The sequence below is a fragment of the Echiichthys vipera genome, assembly GCF_963691815.1.
Source record: "Echiichthys vipera genome assembly, chromosome: 5".
NCBI classification, from domain to species: domain Eukaryota; kingdom Metazoa; phylum Chordata; class Actinopteri; order Perciformes; family Trachinidae; genus Echiichthys; species Echiichthys vipera.
Genome location: NC_139830.1, coordinates 34,158,855 through 34,171,099, shown reverse-complemented (window position 1 = coordinate 34,171,099; position 12,245 = coordinate 34,158,855). Strand labels below are relative to the sequence as shown.

The 12,245-nt window shown below is 45.4% G+C and overlaps 1 protein-coding gene across 1 annotated transcript in view; it reads right to left on the bottom strand.

Annotated features, from left to right (window-relative positions):
• Positions 1 to 12,245, bottom strand: part of usp32 (ubiquitin specific peptidase 32) — a 111,627-nt gene that overhangs the window by 53,820 nt on the left and 45,562 nt on the right. The window contains exon 4 of the mRNA XM_083913803.1: positions 7,561 to 7,679. Coding sequence (XP_083769929.1) covers positions 7,561 to 7,679 — 119 coding nt within the window. The remainder of the gene's footprint in view (positions 1 to 7,560; positions 7,680 to 12,245) is intronic.

Sequence of the window (12,245 nt, the reverse complement as noted above, 5' to 3'; positions counted from 1 at the left end):
GTTTGCAAGCATTGTCATTTTTAGGTTTTGCGAGCATTGTCATTTTGAGGTTTTGCGAGCGTTGTCATTTTTAGGTTGTGGCACGGTTGTATTTCAGAAGTTGGGTGTGGCTATAAAGGCCAATCGCCATTTTGAAAGAGTGGCGCAGAAGAAAATCGGAAAGAGGTGTGGTTGTGTTATCAATCGCCATTTTGTGAGTTGTGGCGCAGTTGAAATTTAGGAGTTAGGCGTGGCTTGGAGGGCCGCCATTTTAAACCTGATCGCCATTTTGAATCAAACGGTTGTGCAATTTCAATTCTTGGTTCTTTTTTTTTGCCAGGAGTGGTTTGTCAGACTGCCAGACAGGAGGGGGGTGTAACTGATAGCACCAACTGAGAGGACATAGCAGTTAGCTATAGGCCCAAATAGCATAGCTACCTGGAAGGCTAATCTAAGCATGTAAAATTGATTACAGCTATTACCATAGCCTAGCTTAGCATAACTAGCATAGCTAAGGCTAAGCTAATTAGCATTGACCTAAAAACCTAGCATATTGAATTAGACTTTGGGTATAGCCATAGATTAGCTTAGCATAACTAGCATAGCTAAGGCTAAGCTAATTAGCATTGAGCTAAAAACTAGCACATTAAATTAAACCTTGGGTGTAGCCATAGTTTAGCTTAGCATAACTAGCATAGCTAAGGTAAAGCTAATTAGCATTGAGCTAAAAAAATAGCATATCAAATTAGACTTTGGGTATTTCAATATCCTAGCTTAGCATAACCAATATAGCATAACCAATAAGCTAAGGCTAAACTAGCTAGCAATAAAGCTAAAGAATTAACGGTTCAATTGATTTAAAAAATCACTAAAAACAAGCTTAGCATAACCAAGTTAAACTAGGCCTAGACTTACCACCAGTAAAACATAGAAATAGCATTCACTTCTGCAAAAGTGCTATCAAATATTAGCATCGCCATAATAAACAGCAACACAACAATGACTGCACGGCCAATTGAGATAATGGGGGCCAAATACCCAGAATACACTAAGGATATCCCAAGATTTTCAAAGAAATGGGCAAAGCGCACGGGAAAAATGCCTGCACCGTGGCCGAAGGAGGGTACATTTGATGCGGGAGCCTGCGAGGACATGGAAGGGCAAATAAAAACCTACAAACAAAAAGATGGGACTACAAAAAGGAAGGCGAAAAGAGAGCTTGAATTAAAGGTTTTGAGTTTGTTCAGGACAGAAGGTGAAAGATACAGAGAAAAATTCAGAGAGAACGTGATAAATCAAAGTCAAATGAAAAAAGAGGCGTACAAACAGCAGGCTGCAGGAATCTACCTCAGCCTAGCTGGCAATATCATATTTTCTGGGGATTTTGACCTGCAACAGGAACAAACACCAACAACAGTGGCAACACAATCCCAGACACCAGCCTCGTCACGGGCCACTGTGAGGGATGCCTCACCACAGGCCCCTCCGCCTTATGCCCAACCCGAGCCAGGGGAGATGGAGGAGATATGTGGAAAACAGAACTCGCAGACCAGGACCCCCGACAGTATGACAACACAGAAACAGGGTGTGAGCGACGACATGGACAAAACTCTGAGAAGAACTAATTACACATCAAGCCTGGTGCCAAAGTTTTGCAGCACAGGGAACAGGACATCCATATTGGACTGCTACAAGGACCTAGATGCAAGCAAGGCAGGACAGTCCTACTGGCTGAACATGGATACTGCAGGCACTGACCTTCACAGAGAATTGAATCGATCCCAAATACAAGACTTGGAGGAAGACATAGATACATACCATGAAGGAGCACAGGACAGACAAACAAATGGAGAACTCCGACAGTGGCCAGAGGTTCCCCAGCCTCCAAAAATCGACAGACCGCAGACAAGAGAATTTGACCTTAGATGTAGGCCAAACATACGTAAACCAGACAGATATGAGGCAGGCCAGTATCCAATTTTAATAAAGGGCACTCGGGGGCATTATGTGCCGTGGCAAACAGTCGACCTTGCAGGTCTTGTCTCAAGACTCCCTGACATTCATGAAGGAGCCAGCAAATGGATAAGAGCATTTGAAGAAGAAACTGTGGGAAAAATGCTGGCCCTCGGTGACATAAAAGCGATATGGGCAAGATGTTTTGGAGCGGCAGCAATGGAGAACCTTTTCAAACTCGGCCAAAATGGGTGGATGTTAGAACCAAGAGCAGATGGAACCGAGTTCAACGCATATCGCACCACACTGTGGACGGAGCTGCGAAGTGAATACCCCACGAGAATTGATCCAAAGGCTCTTAAGGGGGAGTTGCTCTCAGAGACTGAGAACCCAGCCAAGTACATCACAAGGCAGATGAAAAGGTGGAAGCAGGAAACTGAGGAGGAGATTGAGAACAGCCCAGTGATGATGACATTGTTCAGGAACGCCATTGTGGAGGCCATGCCAGCCCCAGTCCAGAGCAAGCTGGAAGAGGTGGTAGGGCTGGTATCAATGTCACACCAACAGTTTCGGGACAATGTGGTACACGCGATAGAAAAACATCGTAAAGACATAAAAAGAGAAGGGGAAGCTGAAAGAAACTTGCAGCGGAAACTGACACAGTTACAACTTAACGAGCTGCAAGGAAAGTACAAAAAGTCACAAGTGATGGTGGTACAGGAGATACAAGAAAATCAGATCCCACAACCACCTGCACAAGCGTTAACACCAGCGCAACAGCCACCAGAAGCTGCCAATGGATACCAACAATCCCGTGGTGCATGGGGTGGATATGGAAACACATATCGTTCAAGGGGAGGTCCCTACAGAGGACAAGGACCACGGCGAACCAATGGTGAATGCTGGGAGTGCGGCATGCCGGGACATTTTGCAGACCGATGTCCAAAGAACAATACATTCAGAGGGGGCAGAGGCAGGACAATGCAACGTGGAGCTAGAGGCTCGGCAGGCCCCTGGGGAAGACCTAATTTTGGATACTAGGGTTGCCCAGAGAATCCTGAAGGGGAGGGTCAGTTTCCATTGATAACAGTGGAGGCTGATGAAGAACCTATGCTGCAGGTTCGAATTGAAGGTAGACAAGTACCAATGCTAGCGGACACTGGAGCCACTCACACATGTGTGGGTCCAAAGTTTGCGAAGCACCTCCCCATGTCAGATAGATTTGTTGAAACAGTAGGATTCTCGGGACAAAAGCAGCTAATTCAAATGACGGCTCCAGTGAAAATAACCACAGAAAACGACGAAATTAAAATCCCAATTCTGGTTTCAAAACAAACACCTGTCAATTTGATCGGAAGAGATGCATTGTGTAAATTAAACATGACAATTTTGTGCTCGTCAAAAAATATGCAAAATTCAGTAGTAAATACCATTGACGGTCAAATGGCCGTTCAATCAGAAAGGGCTAAAGTATATTGGCTGGGGAACATCACAAAGCCAGTGTCGGATGCACTCCAGAAGTGGGGGAAATATTTAAAAGTACAACTCCCGAAAGCAAAAACACCAACACTAGACTATCACTGTACAATGTTCTATGATGTGGCTAGAAGTGAAGAGTTCGAAAGAAAGTGGAGAACAGAAACGGAAGGAACAGAAGTAGAATTAGTCACACAGTACATCATTGTAGGTGAACAAGGAGCAGCTCTCAGCGTGGAACCCAATGATTTCATCAATAAATGGCACAATGTTCCAGAATCTGCGCCTCACATCACTCTGCTGGTGAGTAACAAGGCCAAAGCCAGGGATTTGGGTCCCATGATGGAAACTGCGCAAAAAGCAGAATGGAAAGCAACCGACAATCTGTTGATACTTCAGACACAAGACTCAAGGATGATCAAGATTCTGTGCGGAACATCGATGTTGGCCAAACCACAGGAAGTAAATATAATGGCAAAAGTTCTGAGTCACAGGGACACAGATGTAGAAGCGACAGAAAACAACCTGTTGGGAGAGATGTTGAAACAAGTGCCGGATCACCTGTGGCCAAGGAACGATTTTGATGTTGGACTGGTAAAGTCTGCCAGGCCAGTAAAGGTGGATCTTAAACCAGAGGAAACCCTCCCCAATCGCCGACAATATCCGCTGAAGCCGGAAGCGGACGAAGGAATAAGTAAGACCATTTCTGGTCTGCTAAAAGCAGGGGTTCTGATAGAAACACATAGTCCATGTAACACTCCAATATTTCCAGTATTGAAAGCTGACAAGTCCAAATACAGGTTAGTGCATGATCTAAGGATTGTAAATGACCTAGTACAGGGCAAAGTAGCAGAGGTACCAAACCCCCACAGGCTGCTCACAAATGTTCCACCGGATGCAAAATTTTTCACGGTCATTGACCTGTGTTCAGCATTTTTCAGCATTCCCCTACATGAAGATTCACAGTACCTATTTGCATTCACTTACAGGGGAAAGCAGTACACTTACACCAGAATCCCGCAAGGATTTCGGGAATCGCCGAACATTTTCAACCAGATACTAAGACAAGACTTGGAAGGACTGGAGCTCAGTGGCACACTGTTGCAGTACATGGATGATTTGTTGCTCTGCGCACCGACATTGGAGGACTGCCACAGAGACTCCATCAAAATCCTCCAGCGATTGGTAGAAGGAGGACACAGAGTTTCAAAATCAAAGCTTCAGTACTGAAAAACACAGGTTGAGTACTTGGGACGGAAAATCTCACAAGGAGCCATAGCAATCTCCCCATCCCAATTGGAGGGTATAGCTAGAGCTCCAAAACCACGTACTGAAGAAGAAGAAGAAGAAGAAGAATTACTTTATTTATCCCACACGGGGAAATTGGATTTTTTCACTCTTATTATTATTCAAGTTACACACACAGGCCAGAAATACACACATGCACAAACAGGACCTATACATGCAATTAGTGGAGAGATGTTAGAGCGAGGGGGCTGCCAGTGACCAGCGCCCCGAGCAGTTGGGGGTTCGGTGCCTTGCTCAACAGCACCTCGGAAGTGCCCAGGAGATGAACTGGCACCTCTCCAGCCAGCAGTCCACGCTCCATACATGGTCCACACGGGGACTTGAACCAGCGACCCTACGGTTCCCAGCCAAGTCACCTATGGACTGAGCTACTTCCGCCCCAAAGGCGGTAGGTAAGGTAAGTAGGTAGGACAGATGATGACATTCTTAGGAATGACAGGATTTAGTTCTGAGTGGATGGAAGACTACGCGGAAAAAACAGCTCCGCTACGAGAACTAATGAAACAGGCAAATACCCAGGTTTTAAAGGCTCCACTGAAGTGGACCACAGAGGCAAATATAGCTTTTGAAACTCTAAAAATGGACATGCAAAATGCACCAATACTAGCAACACCAGACTATAAAAAACAGTTCTTTTTGTATGTAGCTAACAAACAAAACAAGTATGCTTCAGCAGTATTAATGCAAGAGACATGTCACGGTAGGAGAAAACAACCAGTGGCATACCACAGCATAAAGTTAGATAATGTTGTGCAGGGATGGCCTCCATGTTATCAAGGCCTAGCTGCAGTGCATTATGCATACGAAAAGGCGTCAACGGTTACCATGGGATACCCAGTTACCATCCTGACACACCACAAGATCGTCGAGTTGGTGAACCAAGGCAAGTTTGTCATAACCCAGGCAAGATGCTTACAGTACATGACGTTGCTGACGTATCCTGACGTGACCATAAAGAGATGCAACACATCAAACCCAGCTAATTTCATGCCATCAGAGGAAGAGGGGGAGCCCCATGAATGTGTCGCTGAAACTATGAAATATACCAGACTAAGACCTGACATGGAGTCTACACCATTGTTACAAACCGACGTTACATATTTTGTTGACTGTTCATGTTACAGAGACCATGTAGGGACCCATGCGGGCTATGCAGTAGTCAAACAGGAGGGTAGCGAGCACATAATAGAGAAAGCGGAAATGTGTGAGCAGCCATGCTCAGCACAGCTAGCAGAACTAAAAGCATTGACTGAAGCATGCAAATTAGCAAAAGGAAAAACTGCCAACATATATACGGACTCAGCATATGCGCATGGAGTGTGTTATTTGTTTGCGTCTGTGTGGAAACAAAGAGGGTTCCGGAGATCCGATGGGACCCCAATTCAACATTGCAGCCAAATTAAAGAGTTAATTGCAGCAATGATGCTTCCATTAAAGGTAGCAATAATAAAGTGCCAGGCACACCAGAAAGGGAACGGTGACGTTATCCGCGGAAACAATGCAGCTGATGAAGCAGCAAAGGCAGCTGCTAAGTGTCAAATAGCTATTTTGGCCCCAATGGTGACATTGGAGCCTGTGGCCACCCCGGAAGACATCATTTTGATACAAAAAGAAGCGGCTGAGGATGAACGAGACATTTGGAGAAGGCGAGGGGCGACAATGAGTGAACAAGGGTTATGGAGGTCACAAGACGGTTTGTTGGTGGCCCCAGTGACGTTGTTGTCCATGTTGATTTCTGAAGTGCACAGTCTAGATCACTGTGCAAGGGGGGAAGTGATGAAGAAAATTCAACAACAAGGCTACTGGTCGCCTTATATGCAAGCAATGGTGAACGAAGTGTTAAACCAATGTGAAGTATGTGCTCAAAATAATGTAAAGAAAGGTGTGAAAACACCTGTTGGACATATTCCAGTACCAGAGGGTCCATTTAAACATCTAGTTATGGACTATGTCGATATGATAAAATCAGTTCAAGGCAAAAGATACATGCTTGTGGTAATCGACAGATTCAGCAGATGGGTTGAAGCTACACCATCTAAAGACTTGAGCGCTGAGACGGTTGTCAAGTTTCTGATAAGAGAAGTAATCCCGCGATTTGGGATTCCATCAGAAATCAGCTCTGACAATGGGTCTGCGTTTGTGCAGAAAGTTGCAAAAGGTATCCTACAACAGTTGAGAATCAAACAACGTTTAGGAGCAGTGTATCATCCGCAAAGCCAAGGAATGGTTGAGCGAGTAAATGGAACCCTGAAGGCTAAGCTAAACAAAATTTGTGCCGCCACTAAGCTGAACTGGGTAGATGCTTTGCCACTAGCACTAATGAGCTCTCGCATGCAAACGCATAGGATAACGCATTTAACACCGCATGAAATGCTTACAGGTCGACCTATGCCAGCACCGCAGCTAAGAGGTCCTTTTAAAGGACCACCGCTTGAACAATTGCAAAATGAGCTGAAAGCCTATATGAAATATCTAACTATGATCCATAGAACTATCTTGTCGTGAACTTATGAAGCCTCTTGGTTGAGAGGTGAAACGTCTTCCTAGACAAATAACCAAGTCCAGTTGCTTTTGACTGAAATTGCTTTGGGGATAACGATGACCTGGACAAATGAGAATATTCACAGGCTTACATTTACTTATTAAATGACATCACTGGGCAGACTACTACTCCCAAAACACATGGTGGTCTTTAACCTCATTTCATTCCTATTTGGAGCCAGTAAACACATCTGTTTTTGGTTTGTTTTGAAATGTATTTATTTTTTAAGATATGTTTTCTTACATCCCCAATAAATGAAATGAGGTAGAATGGTGCTTTAGTGGAGTATCCCTTTTGCTTACCTCACTGAAGCACTTCTTGAGGGAGGTCGGGACTTCTCCATCCAAGACCTGCAGAACAGCTTCTATATCTTCCCTGGCAGCATTTCCACCCAGATCACTGGCAAACAGGCTGAAGAGGTCTGTGAGAATGTACACACATCCACACAAACACAGAGTCAGAGTTTATCACAGGAAGGCAGGCCTCTTGCAAATATATATATATATATATATATATATATATATAGAGAGAGAGAGAGAGAGAGAGAGAGAGAGAGAGAGAATAATAGCAGGGAAGGGATGGGGCTATTATAATATCATTATGGTTGTTAAATGATGAAATAAGTAATTCACCAAGGGAATGGAGAAAGGGAGCAACATTTTGTTAGTATCTACTTACTTTCAGGTCAATTTAAACATCAGTGAAGTTATGTTATATGAGTTCCATCTTTAGGTCATAAAGAGCCCCTTCCAAGGTGCATTTGGGCACAAAACATCCAATCACAGTGCTTAAGATTCTGTTGTGTGCACTGTTATGTGTGGCCCTGCATGTGGTAAAGTGCAGTATTGTATATTGTTCACCACAAGTGGGTGTGTTTTGTTTTCTTACTCTCCCCACCTCTTTTCTATTGATTCAAGATTCAAGATTCAAGAAGCTTTATTTATCCCGAGGGAAATTATTGTGCAACAGTTTCAATACAAAGGTGGGAAAGGATCAGAGTAACAATAAGCATAAAAACATAAATCAAATCAAAAATAAAGCTAACGTAAAATAAATCAAGCAATTAACTAAGTGTGACAGAGTGCAACAGACATTGTGGTTAAGCGTAGGTTTATACAATATACAATACGCAGCGTGCAGTTTAGCAGCATGTTGAAATAAAATAAGTACAAACTAAATAAACTAAATAAGTGATAAAAAGCGATAAGTGATAAAAGTGTTAAAAATTTAGCAGCATTTCCTACAGAACTAAGTGACAGTATGGCACAGTGAAGTGTAGCAGCATTTCATACTGAAGTAAGTTACAGTAAGTTACAGTAAACCACAGTGAAATATAGCAGCATGTCCTAAAGCACTGTAAGTGTAGCAGCAGATAGTTACAGTAACACAAATTAAAGTGATGTAGTGGTGGTATAAAGTGACAGTGTAAAGTGTAGCAGCAGTAAGTTACAGTACCACAAAATAAGTGATGTAATGGTAATATAAAGTGACAGTGTAAAGTGTAGCAGCATTTCTTACTGAAGTAAGTGACAGTACAACTGAATAAAGTGGTGCAGTGATGATATAAAGTGACAAAGTGACATTTTTTCAGGATACAGTGTCTCCACTGTTCCTTACATGACCAGGGGGAGATGAATTATAAAGTTTGATGGCCGCCGGAAGAAGACTTCCTCCGGCGTTCAGTATTACACCGGGGGAGAATGAGTCTGTGGCTGAAGGTGCTTCTGCTGGAGGTCAGCAGATGGTGGAGAGGGTGAGAGTTGTTGTCCAGGATGCTGTGCAGTTTAGACAGCTTCCGCCTCTCAGACACCGCTACCAAAGAGTCCAGTTAAACCCCCAGGACGGAGCCAGCCTTCCTGATGATCTTACTGATCCTCTTGGCGTCTGCTGCCCTCAGTCTGCTGCCCCAGCACACAACAGCAAAGAAGATGGCACTGGCTACCACCGATAGAACATCCTCAGCATGGTGTTACATACATTGAATGACAGGAGCCTCCTCAGGAAATAGAGACGACTCTGGCCCTTCTTGTAAACAGCCTCAGTGTTCTTGGACCAGTCCAGTTTGTTGTCCAGGTATATTCCAAGGTATTTGTAATCCTGAAAACATCCACAGTCACGCCGTTGATGGAGATGGGTGTGGGGGCAGATTTACTCCTGCGGAAATCCACCACTAGCTCCTTAGTCTTGGTGGCGTTTAGGTGATTAGCTTCACACCAGTCGACGAAGGAGTCCACAACGCCCCTGTACCTCTTCCTCCTTCCCCTCACTGACACAGCCAACAATTGTCGTCAGCAAACTTCTGCAGGTGGCAGGATTCAGAGAGGAACTGAAAGTCTGAGGTGTACAGGGTGAACAGAAATGGGGAAAGAACAGTACCCTGTGGAGCTCCAGTGCTGCTGACCACAGTGTCAGACACTCCGTCCTGCAGTCTGACATACTGTGGTCGACCCGTCAAGTAATCCGTAATCCAGGAAACCAGGGGAGGGTCCACCTGCATCACCTGCATGTGGTTCCCAGTGTGTCCATGTGGGCGAAGGCACGGTGGAGCAGGAAGATGATAGCGTCCTCCACACCTAGTCTCGGACTGGTAGGCAAACTGTAGAGGGTCCAGTGATGAGCTGACCAGGGGCCAAAGAAGTGAAAGGACCAGCCTCTCCAGGGACTTCATCAGGTGCGACGTCAGCGCCACCGGTCTGTAGTCTTCGGAGGTGCTGGGACGCACCTTCTTTGGTACTGGTACCAGGCAGGATGTCTTCCACAGCACAGGGACCTTCTCAAGACTCAGGCTGAGGTTATAGATGTACTGCAGGACTCCACACAGCTGGATCGCACATGTTTTGAGGACCCTCGGGCTGAGACCGTCGGGACCTGCTGCCTTGCCTGGGCGGAGTCCAGTGAAGGTCTGTCTGCTGTGTGTGTTGGTGGGGGTGGAGAGAGGTGATGGCGGGGGGGGGGGGGGGACAGGTAGGGCAAAATCAGGAAGGAATTGAGGGGGAGGTGTCAGCAGGGTTGGAGGTTTGGAGGTGGATTGTTGTGGAGGAGCCGTGGGGGGGGGGGGGGTCGTCCAGAGCCCTTTCATCAAATCTCTTGAAGAACAGATTCAGCTCATTGGCACGTTCAGTACCACCTCCTTCTGTCTGGCTACCAGATGGTTTGTAGCCAGTGATGCTCCTCATGCCGCTCCACACGTCCTTCAAATTGTTCTGCTGGAGTTTGTGCTCCAGCTTTCTCCTGTAGGTGTCTTTGCCCTGTTGGATCCTCTCCTTAAGCTCCCTCTGGACCTGCCTCATCTGCTCTCTGTCCCCTTCTCTGAAGGCTCTCTTCTTCGCATTCAGCAGGACCTTGATGTCTCTGGTGACCCACGGCTTGTTATTTGAGAAACAGCGTACAGTCACTGTAGGAACAACGCTGTCCACACAGAAATTGATGTATCCTGTTATGCAGTCCGTGAGATCATCAAGGTCCTCTCCATGTGAATCACAGAGCAAATCCCAGTCTGTGAGTTCAAAGCAGCCCTGTAAAGCTTCATCAGTCTCCTGTGACCATCTCCTCACAGTCCTGGTGGTCACAGGAAGCCGCTGGACTTGGGGCTTATACAGGGGCTGCAGGTGGATGAGGCTGTGGTCTGATCTTCCAAGAGGAGGAAGGGCAGTGGAGCAGTAAGCCTCCTTAACATTAGCATACAGCAGGTCCAGTGTCTTGTTTTCCCTGGTGGGAGAGTCCACAAACTGCTTGAAAGTGGGCAGTGTTGCAGCCAGAGTGATGTGGTCGAAGTCCCCAGATATTGCAATGAATGCAACGACGGTGTGGATGACGTCACTCGTGCGCGCCGCGTTTGCAGGCGGAGGAATGTAAACAACCAGGACGATCACGTGTGAAAACTCCCTCGGCAGATAGTAAGGCCGAAGACTCACGGCAAGCAGCTCAATGTCCGGGCTGCACACACACTCCTTTACAGTAACGTGTCCAGGATGACACCACTTGTTGTTAATAAGAATAGCAAGTCCCCCACCTTTTCTCTTGCCACTCTCACGGTGACTCCTGTCCGCCGGAACAGTCTGAAAGCCGTCCACAGTTACGTTAGAGTCCGGGATGTCCTCGTCGAGCCACGTCTCCGTGAAACACAACACACTGCTCACACGATACATCCACTGAGTCTTCACCAGGCCCGCCAGCTCGTCCATCTTATTAGCCAGCGACCTCACGTTCCCCATGGTGATAGGGAGAGAGAGAGGTTTGTATCTCCTCTTCTTTTCCCGGTGTTTACGTCCAGCCTTACATCCCCTGTACTTTTTCCTCAGTTCTGTGGGGATTTCAGGCCTCTCCCGCATTAGCGCCGTTGGTGCTAGTGACAACAGCTGTTCACAGGTGTAAACAATGGAGCCGCCGCATTGTTGCGTCCAGACGGAGACGCGGTCGGCAAAAATAGTCCCAAGAATGAGACAGATATTGGCAGAATCAATAATCACTTCCAGGTAGACAACTGGCAGTTGATTTACATTGTAAAGATATGTGAAATTGGCAAACTTGTTGATTTATTTTGTAATTTTCAGGCGTAACTGTTGAAAAAGAAATGTTTAAAGATATATAATTAATCACAGTGGTTCGTCCAATCTGATGGTTCTGCTGTGCTGCTCTTATTTTATTTATTTCAAATAGTTTTTTATTGAGTTTTCAAAAGAGAACTGTCGTGAGAAAAAACAAAACAGTTTAAACTGACAGAGAGCTATTAGACACAATTGCATGAACATCATACATGGATCCCATCTCCAGTGTGAGTCATTTATAATATACATAAATACTTTATAGACAGTTTTTATTTTGCTTCAATTTGTTACATTTTCAATAGTCCATCCATGTACATGCCAAAAAAATAAGTAAAAAGGAAAGTCAACAAGAGAAAAGACAGGAGGAGAAGAGAAGGGTGGGGGGGTAGGGGTAGAGAGCTGCATATCTAAGGTGGTTGCATCAAATTCACTTGTTAAGT